Here is an 18,917-nt window from a genome sequence, read left to right as displayed (position 1 = left end):
AAATTTGAGTATATCCATTCTCAGGCAGGGTTTCGAAGCATTAGGTGTTGGTGACGATCTTGATTTGTGTCAGAATGCTGAATAGCCATCTATGTAGGTTGGAATGACTCTTTGCTGGTCTGCTTACTTCTATCCACACTCTTATATATATGCAGAATATTACCCTCACCACTGACGAGGACAGGCGCACATAGTCCTCCATAACATACAATACACAGACTGTTGGGGTGAAGAAGGAATGATTGGGCCGCAGTTTATTCTGACTTAGTAGGAATCGTAATATTCTAATTGGTTTGGTATCCTATACTTGGTCATACAATCAAAGATCGATTACAAACTGCACTTTCCGCAACCCGGTGCGGTGCTCGAATGCTCAACTAAGGTCGATCGGTTCATGTTCTGGCTCGAGCGAGGAACGTCGTTCGAGGGATTCAGTTCAAAGAAGCTAGTCGGCTTCAAAGATACTGACATCTTCTCAACTGGCATAACGGGGAAGTCTATTCGCGATCGTAATTAGGTAAACGTCCAACAGATATTTTCATAATTGGAAATGGAAAGCTTACCTTCAGGTCGAGTAACATGGGTGACTCCAAAAGTGTGCCACAGAACGACATCTTCGTTCTCGACATTCTCATTACGACGTGCCCATACCCCCAAGCCAGTGTCCTCTCGGCTTTGGTTGGTAAACTCACCAGCCGCCCAGAATTCATCGTCCCGGTAGGATGTCACCCAGATGGGCTTCGAGGAGAAATGGCCGCGCTTGTAGTTGAAAGTCTCCGGCCCCATCATGAGCATTTGACTGGGCAGCGCGTGTAACTTGTAGCCGACTGGCTTGCCCGAAACAGGATTGATCTGAGATGGGTTAATTATTTTATAAGTTCGGGACTGGCTTGTATCGAGATCATAACCGCCAGGTTGGCTGATGGGCGTGGTGTGAACACGGAACGCTACTCCGAAGGGGTCGAGCTGCGGGTTGTTCATGACCGGCTTGATGTCGTCGTAGGTAATTGTGTTCTTCACTCCGTCTAGGGCTGGGTCGATACGCAAGCAGAAGAGATGCTGGTGGTTAACGGCAAGGACACCCGGCGCAACGACTGTTCCCCAGGGCGAAAGTGTTTTCTGGCGGATAGGCATGGTCGAAACAATGCCGGTTGCTTTAACGTCGATGTGGATGTTACCTGCCTGATCAAGAATGTAGGCAAGAATATATTCATAGTTCATTACAGTGGCCGTGCACTGAATCACCAACTGGCGGTTTCGAACCATGGAGGCCTGCCCGTTACGAATGTTCGTGTGCTTCCATCCGACTCCGTCGTCTACTTCATGCATGCAGATGACGTTCTTCATGACTACTGGCTCTCCTGACCCAGAGGTCCGGATACCATCGAAGTAAGCAATAAGGCCGAGGCAATCACAGCCCAGCGTTAATGTGTTAGAGGTGATGCCGAATCCAGAGTCTCCAAGGTCGAACGCTTGCTTGCGGTGATAAGGGGTGCGAGGGTCACCGTAAGGGACGGTCATCTCGCTCATTGAAATACGATGGAATAGAGACCGACCGTCGTAAAAGACGTTATTGAGGATTGGCCCCTCGCGAACGTTCCAACCCATGTGGAAAGACCATTTCTGCCAGGTAACATGACGACCATCGATGCGGAATGATGGACCCTCCGGCTGAACCACATGCAAGGGCTTCACGTCCTTTCTAAAGTAGTCATTTCCCAGAAGCCTTGCACTATATTCCACCGCCTTGACGGGCTCCCATGGCAGAGTGTCGGACTCTACTTCGGCTCCGACACCAGTTGGAAGTCTCTCAATTTCCAGCAGCTCAAGTGTGTGGGCATCAAAAATGGGGGCAAACGTGGTCGGGACGGAGTAGTGGTTCGCTTCTGGGTCGTCATTCAGGGCAATGTACATGTAGCATTGGTAGAGGCGTCGGCGCTCGTTTGCATCGTCTGTTCCATAGAGCCAAGGGTCATTGACTATCGTCGCCCTGCCGTGAAAGTCAGCTAAATAGCTATGGTTGTCAAATTCGAACAAGAATCATTTACGCACCCCTTGGGAAGCTTGAGCCTTTCAACTTCAGCCTGCACTGCTGGATGCTCGGCACAGACCTTAATAATGCGCTCAATCTCGTCAATATCGGCCGGTCCTTGTATCTCTGGGTACTCCTCATCCGCTTCCACGATCCCTTTGCCTAGATTTATTCTTGCTTTGCGTAGCGTTGTACTGCCATGTTTGTGATAATATGTGTAAGCCTTGCGAGGAGGTGGTTGCACTCGAGCAGTTTGGTCTTGCAGGTACGCAAGCTGGCTTGCTTTCGGCGGTTCGAGAAGGTCGATCACCTTGAACCGAACGGGGGTCGGGGCATGATAGGCTCGCAATGTCTGGGAAGCTTTGCGCAGCTCTGCTGGAGAGAGAGGGTCAAGAGGATGAAACATTGCGAGACCTAGTTCGTTGTACTTGAGGGGGTATGTAAAGAGTAAGGGATCTGATGAGTGGGAGAACTCAATCGGCGTGGTGAGAGTTGAACGGCTATTTATCTTGCTGAGGCCCGCGGGAAAATATTGATCACAAACTCCGCTTGGAGGTATCTTCCTCTGGATATTCTTACGCCCTCGAATGATATTCCAGACTTATCACCCGGAGATATAATCTCGGTATCGCCGCGGTGGAGCGATCCTTATGCGAGTTAAGAATCCGAAACGAGCTGACATGATTTCCCGATAAGGTAATACTCCCAGCAGCTGACCCACTTAACCCTAGTATTGGCCATTCGTCGTCCCCAAACCCCGCCTTTTTGTTGTAATCATGCGAGTATACGTATGGTGCATGCTAGTTGATATCGGGGTGGTCTGGAACTCATGAGATCCAGAGCGCAATTCTTTCCACTTATGGAAAGTGTGCCAATTGGTGCTGGGTCTGGTGTACTTGGCTGTAGCAGGATGAAAATGGCTAGTGTTGAACCTGCATACCTCTTGGAGCCGGTACTCGTGGTTAAGAGCAAACATTAAATTTACATGAGCAGTAGTAATCAAATTTTTAACTGCTTGGTTGTGACCTTCACCTTATCTATAGTCCAACCTTCTCGCTTAACATTCGCATCGCAATCGAGGCCAGTATATCCGATCCAGAGCAACAGTTATGTCAGTTGAGCAGTCCACACGAGACACGAGCGCGGCTATTGCTCGAATGGATGAAGCGACAAGTGGCCCAGATCCCAGAATCCCGGGGGTGGTTAGCATCGCAGTGACCAGAGATGGAAATCCAATCCTGTCGCACGCATCGGGTAACATGAAGCTTGATGGTGAATCGCGTATGACATTGGATTCAGTGTTTTGGTTAGCGTCATGCACGAAGCTTCTCACTGGCATAGCATGCATGCAACTCGTGGAACAAGAGAAGCTCGCACTTGACGATGCCGTTCAGCTTGATCGCCTTGCTCCTGAATTGAAGGAACTAAAAGTATTGACAAGAGACTCCAGTGGATTTTACACGCTGGTGCCGCAAGAGCGTCGAATTACGCTTAGAATGCTTATGACACACACAGGTGCGTTCAATTGGTCATTGTCTTGACTTAATTCCTAACTTGTGAGAAGCCGGTTTCGGATATGCCTTCGACGATGTTAAGCTCAGCGACTGGGCAAGGCCGACCGGTATCGACGATTTTTCAGGACAGAGAGAAGATGTTCTTTTGCGACCGCTAGTATTCCAACCTGGAACGGGGTTCCAGTACGGTGTGAGCATCGATTGGGTCGGAGTCATTATAGAACGGGCCACGAAAATCCCCCTTGAAGAGTACTTTCAGACGTGTATATTTGCGCCGCTAGGTGTAAAGGATTTAGCATTCTACCCGACGCAAAACATGAAGCAACGTCTTGCTTACATGCACCAGCGGGCAGCCGACGGTTCATTGAGTGTAACTGATCAACTTCTTCGACATGCGCTTGTTAAGCCGGTGTATGCAACGCAGGAAAAACTTTGTATGGGTGGTTGTGGGTGCTTCGGGACGCCGAGAGAGTACTCGAGTACGTTATTCGTTCCTTCATCTCGTGAATGTTGGAACTAAGTGAACAGAAATTCTGGCTATGCTACTCAACAAGGGAACCTGTCCGAAGACAAACGAACAGATATTGAAGTCGGAAACAATAGAACGTAGGTCCTCACGACGCCACACGTTTTTCAAACGGCCAATACTAATCTTGTACCTTGCAAAGAAATGTTCACCGACCAGATCCCACAGTATCCGATCTACCACAATGACTATTGCCAATCAGCAAAACCCACACTCGCCAATAGTTGTCCGATTATACCCAAACCCGGGAATCCGACCGATGGTTGGGGTCTTACATTCATGTTGAGCCATGAGAGAAGCGAAACTGGGAGAGCAGCTGGTTCAGCGTCTTGGGAGGGCCTGGCAAATTTATACTGGTTTGCCGATCGCGTCAATGGCATCGCTATGATCTTCGCGACCCAAATTCTTCCATATGGGGGTGAGCTACGGGATTTACTTTCAGCACCATTGATTCTAACCATGGTTGTAGATCTCGAAGCAGTCAAGCTTTTTCAAGCGATTGAGAAGGAGGTGTATGCAAGCTGTGGCTTAACGACTGGGTAGGTTCTCGTGGTTCAACGATTACTGCCACGTGGCTGACGGTCTTGTTAGTCTATTAAAGGGCAATTGTTGATGGCAATGTTAATCAAGAAAGCCAAGAGGACTCTATTTGGCACTGATCTGGTTGTAGGATATAATCAAGTTATTGATAGCAATGAATAATCACTCTCATAAGTGGCTCATAAACGAAGATAGCTTAGGAATAACAATGAGTAGTGAGTGCTATAGTAAAGCAACTGGAACAGACAATTGACAAACGTCAATTGGCTATGGAGCGTACCAGACTCCAATCAATGTGCGGCCCTTCAAAGCTTCTCCTTCCGACGAACAGCCAAAGGACGTTTATAAGAGTAAAGACGCCGAGGAGGATTATACACACATAGTTCATGGACTGCAGAGTAACAGGTAGATTGGGCGGCATGCAGATCAGAACACCGAGCACTACAATCCAAAGGACTGAGAAAGCGTTGCAGAAGTATCCAACCCAGCCAAGTTTCAAATATCTTTTTGGCAGACACGTACGGCCTTGGGTGAGCAGGATACCCTGGGGTATAGTATAAGTGATGTTCAAAAACAGTACTGCCGAAGTAATAATAGAGTTAAATGCAGTTGTGGAGGCTAGATAAAGAAGGCCGTATAGGCAGCTGAATAGGAAGGCAACTACCGTCGTGCGCACAGGGAAGTTAAACCTGTCGTTGACCTTTGAGAAGTATTCTGAAAAGGGGGTTCCTCTCTTAACAATAATTAGCGTGTATATATACCATGCAGGGTATGTTGGAACGTACATCGCGAGCGAAAGCCCATGCAACTCGACCACCACTGACCCATTGGGATGGGAGGGAAACTATTTTCCTGTTAGATATGTATATACCGTAGTCGTTTTATCGAACGGCTTACAGGCATAAACCACCCACAATAGGATAAATAACCCCAGGGTAACACTCCGGCTACCAGTTCTGCGTCACGGTGTTAGTGTTAGCTATTTGATACGACATGTATTATACTAACATCTGGTATATCAGCTCAAGACTGGGGAGAGGTGCCTCCCGGATTGCCTCCATGTCAATGGTAAAATACATGAAGACAATGAATAATGGGAGACATGTGAGCAGTCCTATCATCATCGTCATGGCCATTATTTGAGGAACTCGCTTTCCCGGCTTGGGTATTTCTTCACAGATGTGAATGACTGTCCCCACGTTAGTGCATAGTGCTTGAGCAAGCAACAGAGTCCTGAAGTAACCAAAACTAACCTCCATCTACACCACCAAACGCATACATAGCATTGCTTATAGCTAGTAGCCAGGCAGTGCCTTCGTTCCACCCACTGTTTCCCTGCCCCGATGCCAGTAAAAAGGACTGCGGCTGCATGTGCTGGTGCATGACAACACCAACAATAAGAAAGATGACGAAGCCGGACAACGATAGATAAAGCGCTATTTGGGTTACGAGTGATATTCTGTTAGATGCGGCAAATACTGGGATGACTAGATGGGGGTTGCGATTAGTCTGTTAGTTTTGTTCAAAGAGCATGTCAATAGGTTTCGGCCATCCATGGCACTTACTCGTAACAGCTGACACACCAACATAGGTGAGATACGTCTGCCACTGATTGGCGATGTATCCTGGCGAGCAGAAGTTTACAATACCATTCAGAACGACAGTAGCAAGGGAGATACCGGAGCAGCTGTAGAAACGAAGCAATTCAGTAGAGCGAATGGTGATATGCAAAATGTTTCATTTCGGATGGTACATACGTGACAATCCACCATGCCAATACCGACAGCCAGCCAACAATATATGCACTATATCTCCTCGTGCTTTGGGGGCTCAAGATATAGCAGAAGTGATACTGCCCACCGCTAGACTGTTCATCTATAATGTCAGTGGTTTCGTTGTCCGTGTCTGCGAGTCTGTATGTGCTAGGAACCGGCTGTTCTTACGGGAAAGGCGGACCCTAACTCAGCGAGTCCCAAGGTCACAATAAACTGAACTATGAAAGCTACGACCAGACTGAATATACAGGTCTGAGCACCACCATATGTGAGGTTCTGGCCGAAGCAGCTCTAACAAGCTCACAACTGTCAGCGGGGTATCTTCTGGAATAGGAGACAATCATACCAGATAGCCAACCCAAGAGTTGGTGATTGAAAAACCCAGTCCAAGAGCAGAGAGCCAGTTGAACTGGCGAGGCATGGCCGTCTGATGGCCGTTTGCCCGAAGGATTGCATCGTCGTCATCTGTACCCTTCGTAATATCAGTGACTGTTCCGGGGATGATGCTCTGGTTATCAGCCGTGGGGCGCTCGCCCTTGATGGGCTTTTCTGGCACGAAAGCCATGGGAGGATATACAATTTCTGAGAAATAAGAAACGCTACAATGTGTATATTGGTAGAAACGAGGCAATGTGTATGTTGAAAAACTTCATTTGCCCCAGGATCTGCGGCATTTTATATACACTACATTCCAAAGGTCTTAAACATATCAAGGGATATTGCGACGAGGTAGATAACATTATGCCTGCAAGGGAGGGGCCTTCATCATTTGGCAGTCGTTATCATCACAAAGCCCTAGTATAATCCCCCCGCAAACTTAAATGCCCATGGCCGATAAGCTCATCCTCTGCTATTTTAATGCAGGAAATAGAAGAAGAGACTCCAACAGGTGTAACCAAAAAAAAAAAGAGAAAAGAAAGAAAGGGACTAAAAGATAGAATGCCAAACAGGAAGGCGAGGTCGGGAAAGGCTCCGACAACTGCGAGGTGATAGCCCGTGCGTTCCCAACCACCGAATGGGCTGGGTATGTTACTCTTTTGGGTATAAGTTCCAACCGCCAGGCTTTCCCCACACGAGCCCCCGCAAATAATTGCCACGCATGTTGGAAGACGAGGACAAGTAAGATATATAGGAAGACATCGTGTGACGACACCGGGTATTCTCTAAGATATAAGATATTCACCTGGCGATTCCTTGAATTAAAGCAACACGAGTTACCACTCGTACAGATAGAACTAAGTTATCGCCTCAATTGCAGAGTATCCATTATGTCCGACTCATTTGATACATCCAAGTACAGCGACGAGGTCCAGAAAGTGTCCAAGGATACCCCGCTCGAGGAAATTCTGTACCTTCTGAAGCGTGATGGCGGGGTATTTGTGAAGAATTTGATCCCCGAAGAAGATGTCGAGAAGGCATTCCATGAGGTAAAGGATCGTCTGGATAACGACGTGGAATGGGATGGCACATTCTTCCCAGGTAAGCATGAAATTAGATATTTCAAGATAGACAGAAAATATATAGGGCTAACCTCGTGTGTAAGCACAAACTCAACGGGCTCCCTCACTGATTGCGCGAAGCCCTACCTACACTAAGACGCAATTGATGAACCCCCTTTTTCGCAACATCTGTGAGCACTTTCTGACTACAAGAAGCTGGTTCTGGTGGGGAGATGAGAAGAAAGAATCCGTATCGAAGCCCTACGTACATTCCTGCACAGCGATGAGAATTGGCCCCGGCGGTAAGGCGCAGCCATTGCACCGAGATGACTATATCGCCCATCGCTACCATACTGAGATCGATAAATGGGATGATGCTCGTGACATGGACCGCGAGTCGGCTGTTGGATTATTTGTCGCTGGTTGCAGAATTACGAAGGAGAACGGGGGTACCCAGTTCATTCCCCGGAGCCACCTTTGGTACGTTGGAAAGAGATGTCTCCATCATGCTCGAGGCGGTTTATCTGACCAGCTACAGGGGCACTGACCGCAATACTCCACCTCGTGTTGATCAATGCATTTTCGCCGACATGGAGAAGGGCGATGGCTTCATTATGTTGGCATCTGCCTTTCATGGTGGAGGCTCAAATGTCACCGAAGACGAGTATCGCCTCGCTTTTGCTACGTTTATCACACGTGGATTTTTGCGGCAGGAGGAGAACCAATTCTTAGCCGTGCCGCAAGACGTGGCACGGACCTACGACCGCGACATTCAAGAGTACATCGGATATTACATGAGCGATCCTGCCTGTGGTTACTATGAGCAGATGGATCCGATATACCATCTTCGACCTGAGCTCTTGAAGGACGCCAGACCCACCGACTTTTAAGGGGCCCGCTGTGATGTTAGGAAATCTTCGTCTCATGTCTAGTGTTATGGGATGCGAAATCTTATGTTTCGTGAATAGTTAGCGGATTCTGAAATGAACATCTATATCAAGCCTTTGCTTGCCACTTATTCTATATTTCGAGTACCTCCAAGTTCTAATATGTAGATACCGTGACCGACTACGTAAATTCTGCTCTATAAAAACCAGGTCAACCGTTTTGGGAATGTGGATTACGAATGCCGAGTACAATATGCAGGTCTTCGCGTCCCCCTTGCCTGGAGTCTTTCTCCACAGCAACGATTTCTTGGCAGAGCGTTGATCACAGGAATACCGAGGGTGTATAAAGAATATCAAAATGCCCCACTGTGCACAAGATAGGTACAATATGACGTCTCTCGGGCGCGGAAGCCCACGGCTATGCACGTTTCACAACCTGAGGGGTGGACGGTCCAAGGGAAGAAACAACGATAAGACCCCAACTCTCAGCCTTAACCATGAAGCTTCGCCACTGACACTGGGTTGGGTTGCTTGCCCTATACGGCAATGCGCCCAACCAGTCTACCAAAGGGCGATATAGAACGAACAGAGGGGATTTGGCGTCCCCTCTTACCTCCACCTGATAGCTCGTGAAAAATAAAAGACGCTTATTTCGCTGTAGCTATACTTCCCAGCAATATCATTCTACGTCGCTTCGTGCCGTCCATTGTAACTCTGAATATTTCACTTTTTCTGATATTTTGACGTCGATAGCATGCACTCGAACGGCCAAAGCAGTGGGCAGTTGCCTAGCCTGTCCTCGAATTTGATCGGCAAAACAGCCATTGTAACAGGCTCTTCCCGGTATGTTCGTTATTTTTATCAAGGGTTGGAGATATGGCATGGCTAATAAGGCGTAGGGGCATCGGTGCAGGCATTGCGCTTGAACTTGGCCGCAGAGGTGCTGCGGTTATTGTAACATATACCAGCGAGAAATCATTTCCATCAGCAGCCTCAGTATCTCGCGCGATCAAAGAGACAGGGTCAGGGGGAAAGGGGGTTCTAGTACAGGCCGATATCACCGCCGCGACAGATCGACAGACGCTCATCGACGCAGCTATGGAGGCAAGTCCGAACAAAACGATTGATATACTAGTCCATAACGCGGGCAATGGAGATGACTGCTATCTCAAAGATATTTCAGAGGAATTTTTTGAAACATTAGTGAACGTGAATTTAAAAGGTATGCACATCAGAACATATAACGGCGAGCTCAAATCAGAGTACTGATAGTTGGGCCCCTTAATGGCCTTGTCATCGCATAGCTCCGGTGTTCCTTACTCAAGCTGCCGTACCCCATATGCCCCGAGGCGGAAGAATAGTGCTCATCACATCGGCGGCAGCTCGCATGGGCGTCGCGGAAACCACAGTGTATGCGGCCAACAAGGCCGGTCTAGAATCGTTTGCCAGGGTTTGGGCTACTGAGCTTGGTCAATCTCATGGAATCACCGTCAACTGCGTGAGTCCAGGCCCGGTTGCCACGGAACAATTTCACAATAGTTCTCCGGAGTTCAAGCAAGCATTGCAACCGATGATTGAAAACACACCGGCTGAGGCACGGATGGGAGAGGTGGAGGACATTGTACCTCTCGTGAGGTAGGGAATTGTCACTAATCTTTCTACTACGAAGTCGTTCCAGGCTGACATGCTAAATAGCTTTCTCTGCTCCGAGGAATCGCGATGGGTAACGGGGAGTGTTCTTAGTGGAACGGGTGGACTGCTGTTCTTCTAGGCTGTGGCAATAGCAGCGTGGCCACATATGGCACATATAGCGGTGGCAAACATTATGGATAAAAGGACAAAATGATGATAGAATCTCATGTAGTTCGAGGGCAAGAAGAAGAACAAGACAAAAAAAGAAAAAGGGAAACCAATATTGTTCTATAGTCCATTGAACATCATCAACCGTAGGCTAACTTTTGTCTTCGATTTTCGGGGCTGAACCAAATAATAATTGCAGGGGTTGCCAATTTCTCCCCAAGCATAAGTCGCCCATCCCTCACGTGGACAGGGCGTATTTATTAGCGTTGATCCCTCGTTTCTCCACCTACCTTGTACCGACGTGCACGGAGAGCCTTCGTTTCCCAGCATTCTTGCAGTTTCCAGTCATGAAATCACGGACTAGTATGTGAGATTCGACTTCATTAACCCACTTAGCAGCTGCTAAGCCTATGATTCATACAATTAGATCCTGCCTGCGGTACCTGCCGGAAGAAATGTCGCAAATGTGACCGCGCTCGCCCGGTTTGCAACAGATGTCGGGTGAAAGGTCTCCACTGCGAGGGCTATCCTCCACGGTTTCTCTTCTTTCAAGACCAACTCAGTTCAAAGCGTGAGCAGCGGGATGGTTCTATGCTGTCCTCAAGTGAGCCATCTCCAAGTAGTAAGACACTCCGTGCGCAGTATACTGTCACTACTGACGACGAAAACCCAGGCCAAGAGACACCGTCAAACAACACGACGACCACCAATGGACAGTCTAGAACTGCGAGCAATCACAAAACACGAACACGTCGACCGAACCAACCGCAGCGGAAGCCAGATAAGGTCTCAAATGCAACTACAGCAACCAAGGATGCGATAGGATCCACTAAAACCTTGCTCACAGCGCCAATCGATGATATTTTAACACTGCCCGAGACTGAAAAGCTTCTCTGTTATTGTGAGGCTCGGAAATATTGACCGAAGATGTGTTTCTGACTCTAATTGGACGCAGTTGATAAGAATTTATGTAGAGCACTAATAATCGAAACCGACGATTTGCACAATCCATTTCGAGGTTATATCCTTCCCCTTGCATATCAAGACACTGGAATCTTACATGCTGTGCTGGGCCTTACCATGTGCCACATAAACGCCTCTGGCAAGCGGGAGACTGAGAATATCAGCGTCGCCCGAATGATAGAGCATCAACTCTCCGCATTGCAATCACTCAGCTCGCTTTTAATGAAAGAAGAGATATATGGCCTTACGGATGATGAACAGGACCTATTGTTGGCGGTTGTGATTCTACTCGTTCTCTATGATGTAAGGATTGTACCGTCCTTCCAAAGTCTTGGACGTAGAGGAATATTTCAGAGACTTACGATAATAACAGATCTGTGAGACTGGGGTGTCGTCTCATGGAGTGCATCTTACCGGCGCTGGCTATATATGTGGCAAGCTCGCCCAGCAGCCCAAGGTCGTTACATCTCCTCGAACAACATTTCTCCTAACAGCCTTAGCTTGGTGAGTCTCGCCCTCAGTCTATCGCATCGAACCTGCTTTAACCATTGGAAAAGGCTAGACGTACTTCGAGGGTTCAGCGGCGCGGAAAAGCTGGCTTACAGTGACGATGTCCGTAGGTGCATCGTAGAAGCCGAACATTTCAACCTAGAGATTCTAGTAGGATGTCCAGTGGAACTGTTTTACGAGATAGGATGTGTTCTCACGGCAGGAAAGCAATATCTGGATGGAAAGCTATCACGGGATGATTTTCAGGATCTATTGAACGATGCGGAACAATTCTTTCGCGCCTGGGATCCCGACAGCGCCGCATTTCCGGGTGAGGATCCGGAGTGGATACAACTGGCAGAGGCCTACCGTCATGTCTGTATCATTCGCGTGCTCCGGTTCCCAAATACATGGGCTGTTCCCTGTGAGGATCGCCGCATCCAGTCGTCTGTTCGTGCAATCCTTGATGCCTCAGCTGGAATTTCGGCCGGCTCAACGTGGTTCAAAAGGTTACTGTTCCCTCTGTTCATAGCCGGTGCAGAAACATCTATACCTCACCAAAAACGATATGTCGAGTTCTGCATGCGTGAGATCAAAAGGTCAACCGGATTTCCTCACCCTGCCATGAATGAACTACTCAGCAGAGTTTGGGGTGAAAGACAGCGACAGGCAGACAAATCAGGGAACATTCCGTGGATGGAATTTGTAAGCTAATTCCACCTTCTATTATTAACCCCCAGGCTAACTCTGCGAAGACATGTTCTAAGGATCTGGTCCGCCAACACGACTATCTGATGTTTTAATGGCAGCTATCCAGAACACTTTCCGGTAGTCCATTCAGGCCAGAACATGTACCGCCACTGCGCATGGACAACAACTTGCTACGATACTAGTTTCGCGCAGCCTTGGTATTTCAACCGTCCTCGGGCTTCTCCGAAAGAACATAAAGTACCGCTTGTGATTAGATAGTGGATTGACTGCTGTGGTCAAGCCATAAGCCTGGAGACTGAAGGCCGTAGCAATATACCTAGCCTTTGAATAAGAATTAATGCGTCACGCCATTCACAGCCAGCGAGTTGTGCATTACGAACAGAGTATTATAGAATATAGTCAAGGAATCTGAACAGACATACAATGTTCCATGTTCCCATTGTGGCTCTCAAAATAGAATTATAGTCGGTAGATCCCATTCAGCATAATATTTCCCGTGCGAGAACACAATACATATCCCAGTCTCACTCTCGGCTCGCCAAGAGTCCGTTCGAAATACATTCATTCCGATAGCGCCTTATGACGTCAAGAAGTAAGGCAGTGCTTCTGTCAAATTAATCTGGCTGGCTGATCGTCTGCCAAGGCTGTATCCGAACGTAACCCGAAAAGCCATGGCAACGATGAATGGCCATGTCACATCGGCCGGGCAATCGAGTCCCGCTAACATGTTCCTCGTTTCACGCCAATGATATGTCTCGCTCATGAAATACTGTTGGTAGCCGCTGTCATGTCACAGGGAGACGTGATAGGTATATAAGCCATGCCTGACCCTAGTTTCAGCAAGACCCGCCTATACCCTGTTAACCCCTACCATATACTGATCACACGCTATATCCGGTTGACTGTTCTATACCTCTGTTAAACAATTAAGCCTTCTACTGTATACCAGCATGGCCTTCGGCTCTTCTAAGAAAAAGTCCAAGGAGGAAAAGCCGCTTGCTGATCCAGCCGCCAAATGGGGAATCACGCCCTCCGAAGAGACTATGAACAATGAAGTGGGAAAAGACCATCCTGTGCACAAGATACCGCTGGAAAAGCAGGCGAAAATGCGAGCGAAGGGCATAGACCCCGTATCCAAAGCCGAGATGGATGAGGCTCTCAAGGGTGAGGGGGGATTCTGGGCGAAGCTGGGTATGACTGCCCTGGGCGGCGGAGTGATTAAATAAGGTATCGAAGGAGCTGGTGCTATGGGTACATGTGGCTTTGGGGTTGATTGGCAGTGTCTTCAGTGTTTATGGCTGCTGATGCTGATTTGAGACCATATCATGGGCTCTCGTCGCCTGATATTTTTTTTCCTTGTCGATTTTGTTATTGAATGTCTCCATTGACATGGCGAATCAGCTATTTTAACATGTTGGTTGAGTTTTTGATACTCGCTTCATTCTCCACTTCCATGGCTATCAAGATACACTCTTGACGAGAATTGTGGATTTGACCGCTCTGGGTCCTATCAGCTCCTGGCGGTGAAATCACTTGTATCATTCGGACGAGTAATGAAATAATTTATTAGATGCTTTAGATATATGATAACGCTATCAGGAAGACGCACTGGCTGAATATAAACCCCAGGAAAAGAAGTTATACTGTATTCTCACAAATCCACATTCTCCCCAAAGACTTCATTAATAGGCCAAGTGAGATAAGGTCTCCACGTGGAATCCAGTAGATCATAGATTTCCCTAAGCACGCAGCTTCCCCAATATTGAAGGAAGCAATTCTCTCGCGCTATATGGAGGAAGGTGCAGTAATGAGCATGAACAACGAGTGCGAAAGGTTCGTGTCGCTGCACGTATTGGAGATACTCGGGGGTCGCCCTAATAGCCCACCCCACAGCCAGCATCATGGAAGTCGGTTGAGCAAACGTGTGGACAGACAGTGCTCTTAACTCTTGAATAGCACGCGCGTATGCAGCAGTATCATGTTCCCCGCCCGTCCCATACGCGATATTGAGCTGTTCGAGGCGATCGAGCGATTCTTTGGCACGATCGGGATAAGCAATTTGTGGTGGAGTTGGATCGAAGAGAGGAGCAAAATTAGTGTGTCGTAGGGTATAAGCAACGTTAATGATCTGCTGGACACCGCGACAAAGGGTAAATACGTTGTGCAGGCTATCTAAACAGGGCTGGTCCGCGTCAGAGACTCCGGTCAATGCAGAGCCGAAGGCAAATGCAACTACCAGCCCAGAGAGGCCCATCATTGCCTTTGCGTTCGCTGCATCGACATTATGGAGCTTTTCCAGAAATTGTGGAAGTGCTTGGCTTTTGTGTGCTGTGGCTAACCTTAGCCAGAAAGATTTCTGTGGTTCAACTTCAGATAAGGAGAGGTGCAACGCGGACACAGCTAGGATGCCGTGCATTAAGAAAGGCGTATTTAAGGCTTCCTCAACAAGCAGTACCCCCCACACATGCTTTGTTTCTTCATTCCGCGAAAGGAATCGGTACGTATCCTTTTGCCACTGGACTATGAGCTTCAGCTGATTCATCTCCAGGCCTGGACTAGGGTTGGCCGTTGTGCCATTTGTTCCAAACCTGTCTAACAGGTCGAAAGAGGTATCTGCTGATGGTAACACAGTATCCCCACCATAGGAAGATGTTTTCACTCGGCTTCGCGTTCGCCGCCGAGGGACATTTTCCTCGGTAGCCCAGATATAGGGGGTATCTGTGCCATAGTCACAGTCTTCTTGCCGTTGTTTGCAATTAGAACAGGTCGGCCGTACTTCATCGCACTTAAAGAGATAGATTAGGAGATGAGCCCTTGTAACATTTAATGGTGAGCACGACCATTGGCATTCCTGACGGTGAAGACCTAATGCTCCTGTCTATCTACATCGTGCCAAGCACCGGTGTGGAAGGATAGTAGCTTACCTTCACTCTTCGTCGCTTACAGGCCTTGCAGCCATGCCTGGATTTGCGGTGGGGTCGACGAATGGGCATTTCGCGGACTCCTACAAAGGTACGAGCGGCTCATCATCCCAATGATAGACACGCCTTGATTACTGGTGAAGTCATTTGCCTCAAAGTTTCTGGGGCTTCGAGAAAACGCCACATGCAGAGGGCTCCGCTTCCCCACCGCCTGCTTCATCCGTACGGGATTCTGCCACCCTCCAACGCGCCACATCCGACCGCAGTTTTTCACTCTCTTGAGCAATCGATACGAGTACGAATGCAAGACCCACCCTCCAAGGGGGCTCGTTATCTCTCGCCCAGGACACAAGGCCGTTCGTAATGGCCAGGTCGCACCAGGGAAAGATGATTTTATTTCCAAGCAAGCACTGTGAATCCAACTTGTGGCTCGCTCGGTCTGTGCACAGCCAAGTCCCTAAGCTAGCTAGGGCTAAGCTCATATATATATTCCACGGCGGCTGAAGTGGGCTTCGATACTAAGATATTCGGAAACTGATCCCGGTCCACCTATCTTGTGCGCCTTGGAATTGAGCCTTTCCCACTCCCCAACACCCCTCACGTCCAGTGTCACTATCTCTTTGCACCACATGTCGTTTGCGTCAGCGATCACCTTCGTCGTTGCTACTTGGTGCATCTGCGTGGGTTGGCCATGGTATCGCAACTGGATACAAGCAAAGGAGCTGCATGTGCCGATCATCCTGAGTCCTATCTCGACTAGTGGTATAGCATTGCAGTTACTGAGATATATCCTGGATCTCGGTATTCTACCAACCTGTATCACCCAATTGCCGTTTGTTAGACTGCTCCGCAGAAACGCGAGATTCCAGGACAAGTTCTCTGTTCATGCCACCTATGGAAAGCTATTCATTTTGGTTACGCCGGCGACATGTGAGCTATACGTGGCAGATACAGACGCAGCAAAACAGGTGCTGACCCGGTGGAGAGACTTTCCAAAACCAAGTAGCCTCCTAGGTATGATCTTCCCCGAAACGAACGTAGACGACTCGCTAAATGAATCAAGAAAAAATGAATGTCTTCGGCACAAACCTAGCTACGGTATGTAATTCGCGATCCCATCGTGTTTTCGTTGCGGCTCCCACGACGACGCATAGGCATAGCAGACTGACAGGCTTCAGGTAGAAGGGGCCGATTGGCAGCGTCATCGGAAATTGACTGCGCGTGCATTCAACGAGACACTGCACGAGGCAGTTTGGGGTGAATCGACGAGGAATGCGACAAGGGTATTGAAGCAATGGACCAACACCAAGTCTGTGAACAGTACACGGTCCGATATTTTGGCGCTGAGCCTGGGTGTGCTTTTTAAAGCGTGTCTTAATATTGATGGAGTCGACAAAGAGGATACTAGGATATTAGCCGGTGACGTTGCCGCCTGCCAATGGCATCTAGATGTGGTTCTAAACGGGATATCGAACCCAACGGCTTTAGGGCGAGGATTTGAGGAACTAAAAAAATTTAAGACGAGCTATAACGCCTTGGGCGAGTTATTGACCGAGTTTGTGGAAGCCCGAACGGCACGATCAGAACAGACAGCGCACGCAGACCTCCTTTCGTCACTCCTTGCTCCGACAGATCATCGCAGTTTATCAAGCAATGAAGTAACGGGAAACCTCTTTCTCTTCATGTTCGCCGGCCACGAGACCACTGCAAATGCTTTGGTCTATATTATCCATCTCATGGCGATATTCCCAGCTTGGCAAGACTGGGCACTAGAAGAGATTGACAACTTGTTACAGATTCAAGCCAGTGGAGACAAAGATCCTTCCTCTAGCCAGATTCTGCCTCAAACACAACGACTCCGAGCAATCCTGGTAAGTTTCCTGCCTTGTGGTACAGTTTATCCACCTTTCTAATGGTACATACAGTACGAGACTGTTCGGCTCTACGGCCCTGTCCCGAATATATTGCGAAATACAGGTGCCAATGCCCAGACCCTAGTGCTACCTGAGCGGGAGTTCGTAATCCCTAAACACACGTCTGTAAATGTGAATGCGATAGCCTTACATACTGATCCCAAGCAATGGGACCCTGACCCTCTGGTCTGGAGACCCGATCGGTGGATATTGCAGGAGTCCGATTCCTCCCCGCCAATGGTTTCCAATGAATTGCTCCAGTACCTCTTTGCCTGGGGAGTCGGACCGCGGCTGTGTCCTGGACAGAAGTTCTCACAGATAGAGGTCTTCGCGGTTCTTCTCTGCCTTTTTAAACGCCACCGTGTGGAGCTAGTGCCTTCTCCTGATCAAACTATGGACCAGGCAAGATCTCATGCACTTTCCTTGATACAGAATAGTATGGTGGGCCTTACGTTGCAGATGCCCTCTGCCGAGTCCGTAGGCCTTCGATGGGTGGGGCGATAACTATAACTTTAAGTATAGTTAATCGTTTTGTTAACATTGTCATCTTCTTAATCTATACATATTACACATTTTGTGACCTCGAATCGTTAGAGACCGTACCTAGAGCCTGGGAATTGTGGGCTGCACCGAGCCGTCACCATATGAGATAGAAACCAATTATCACCTTTGTATCTGTTTAGGACCCTATCCTGTGTTGTCCTGTTTCCTAACTACTTTTGCGAGTACCAACTCCAATTACGTATTGGCTTGTCTCCAGCAGTCATATCATCAACGTAATCTTAGAGTTGAAATGGAATGTATATGATTGGGGACATATTTATCCAGGAACATGTGCACCCGACATAGCCTTGTAGCCAAAAGGATAGCATTGATGTTTACCTGAGCTTCATTTTCACGATCTGTTGTAGAATATATTACCCATTTTGAGGGTTGCGTTTACTGACGTTCAGCACCCTGTGAACTACATAAATCGGTGATAGCTGCTGACGCATTCGTTCAAGTTCCAAATTCTGTGATTGAGCAGTTTGGTTAATGTGAAATGGGAGTATTCATCCAACAGTAGTACCCAGAGAGTGTCCCATATGTATTCCCAAGAACAAAGTAGCGGCATGTTCAACCAAACTGATGTTAACGTTCATAACGACTTTGCCTAGCAACGCCAGCCCCAGCCTCTCTCTTCCATACATAGATCCAAAGTAGTGGGTCTCCATGACACTTTACTACCTCCGTGTTGTGAGTGGTTGAAATCTCTGACGATTTCGAGCCGGTGGGTCAGCATAGCCAGTTAGGGTTAATGATACGAATGCGAGGAATGCGCTGGGAGGCGGAATCGGACCGAGCGTTTGAACTTTGGATGATGCCTATTTGCGTCCCCCATGGCGGACCCCGGTATCAGAATGAATG

General features: G+C 48.2%; 9 protein-coding genes across 9 annotated transcripts; 6 read left to right on the top strand and 3 right to left on the bottom strand.

Annotated features, from left to right (window-relative positions):
• Positions 1-330: 330 nt before the first annotated feature.
• ABOM_004904 (uncharacterized protein) lies at positions 331-2,630 on the bottom strand (the record flags this gene model as incomplete). Its single annotated transcript, XM_022532033.1, has 4 exons — positions 331-497; positions 564-1,990; positions 2,053-2,488; positions 2,612-2,630. Coding segments are annotated over 4 exons (2,049 nt in total), but the record flags the coding sequence as incomplete, so codon positions are not given.
• Positions 2,631-3,141: 511 nt separating this feature from the next.
• On the top strand, positions 3,142-4,685 carry ABOM_004903 (serine hydrolase domain-containing protein; the record flags this gene model as incomplete). The annotated part of the gene is made up of 6 exons (XM_022532032.1): positions 3,142-3,547; positions 3,597-4,025; positions 4,075-4,152; positions 4,215-4,490; positions 4,542-4,611; positions 4,664-4,685. 6 exons carry the CDS (start codon positions 3,142-3,144, stop codon positions 4,683-4,685), a joined length of 1,281 nt encoding a protein of 426 aa, XP_022389928.1.
• A 186-nt stretch (positions 4,686-4,871) lies between these two features.
• On the bottom strand, positions 4,872-6,952 carry ABOM_004902 (uncharacterized protein; the record flags this gene model as incomplete). The annotated part of the gene is made up of 9 exons (XM_022532031.1): positions 4,872-5,345; positions 5,398-5,456; positions 5,510-5,568; positions 5,621-5,801; positions 5,866-6,099; positions 6,178-6,299; positions 6,370-6,479; positions 6,556-6,678; positions 6,734-6,952. 9 exons carry the CDS (start codon positions 6,950-6,952, stop codon positions 4,872-4,874), a joined length of 1,581 nt encoding a protein of 526 aa, XP_022389927.1.
• Positions 6,953-7,655: 703 nt separating this feature from the next.
• Positions 7,656-8,716, top strand: ABOM_004901 (phytanoyl-CoA dioxygenase family protein; the record flags this gene model as incomplete). Its single annotated transcript, XM_022532030.1, has 3 exons — positions 7,656-7,866; positions 7,931-8,306; positions 8,365-8,716. The coding sequence occupies 3 exons, from the start codon at positions 7,656-7,658 to the stop codon at positions 8,714-8,716; spliced, it is 939 nt and encodes a 312-aa protein (XP_022389930.1).
• Positions 8,717-9,467: 751 nt separating this feature from the next.
• ABOM_004900 (SDR family NAD(P)-dependent oxidoreductase) lies at positions 9,468-10,484 on the top strand (the record flags this gene model as incomplete). Its single annotated transcript, XM_022532029.1, has 4 exons — positions 9,468-9,556; positions 9,613-9,935; positions 10,018-10,348; positions 10,409-10,484. 4 exons carry the CDS (start codon positions 9,468-9,470, stop codon positions 10,482-10,484), a joined length of 819 nt encoding a protein of 272 aa, XP_022389929.1.
• Positions 10,485-10,860: 376 nt separating this feature from the next.
• ABOM_004899 (Zn(II)2Cys6 transcription factor) lies at positions 10,861-12,768 on the top strand (the record flags this gene model as incomplete). The annotated part of the gene is made up of 6 exons (XM_022532028.1): positions 10,861-10,876; positions 10,941-11,414; positions 11,469-11,779; positions 11,850-11,980; positions 12,034-12,670; positions 12,721-12,768. 6 exons carry the CDS (start codon positions 10,861-10,863, stop codon positions 12,766-12,768), a joined length of 1,617 nt encoding a protein of 538 aa, XP_022389861.1.
• An 858-nt stretch (positions 12,769-13,626) lies between these two features.
• On the top strand, positions 13,627-14,020 carry ABOM_004898 (uncharacterized protein; the record flags this gene model as incomplete). Its single annotated transcript, XM_022532027.1, has 2 exons — positions 13,627-13,890; positions 13,994-14,020. 2 exons carry the CDS (start codon positions 13,627-13,629, stop codon positions 14,018-14,020), a joined length of 291 nt encoding a protein of 96 aa, XP_022389860.1.
• A 307-nt stretch (positions 14,021-14,327) lies between these two features.
• ABOM_004897 (Zn(II)2Cys6 transcription factor) lies at positions 14,328-15,817 on the bottom strand (the record flags this gene model as incomplete). Its single annotated transcript, XM_022532026.1, has 2 exons — positions 14,328-15,489; positions 15,621-15,817. The coding sequence occupies 2 exons, from the start codon at positions 15,815-15,817 to the stop codon at positions 14,328-14,330; spliced, it is 1,359 nt and encodes a 452-aa protein (XP_022389859.1).
• A 409-nt stretch (positions 15,818-16,226) lies between these two features.
• Positions 16,227-18,014, top strand: ABOM_004896 (cytochrome P450 monooxygenase; the record flags this gene model as incomplete). The annotated part of the gene is made up of 4 exons (XM_022532025.1): positions 16,227-16,611; positions 16,661-16,695; positions 16,776-17,468; positions 17,523-18,014. The coding sequence occupies 4 exons, from the start codon at positions 16,227-16,229 to the stop codon at positions 18,012-18,014; spliced, it is 1,605 nt and encodes a 534-aa protein (XP_022389858.1).
• Positions 18,015-18,917: the final 903 nt, after the last annotated feature.

Source organism: Aspergillus bombycis (genome assembly GCF_001792695.1).
Source record: "Aspergillus bombycis strain NRRL26010 chromosome Unknown contig00034, whole genome shotgun sequence".
NCBI classification, from domain to species: domain Eukaryota; kingdom Fungi; phylum Ascomycota; class Eurotiomycetes; order Eurotiales; family Aspergillaceae; genus Aspergillus; species Aspergillus bombycis.
The sequence above is the reverse complement of the archived record's forward strand: the minus strand, read 5'-3'. Positions and strand labels throughout refer to the sequence as shown.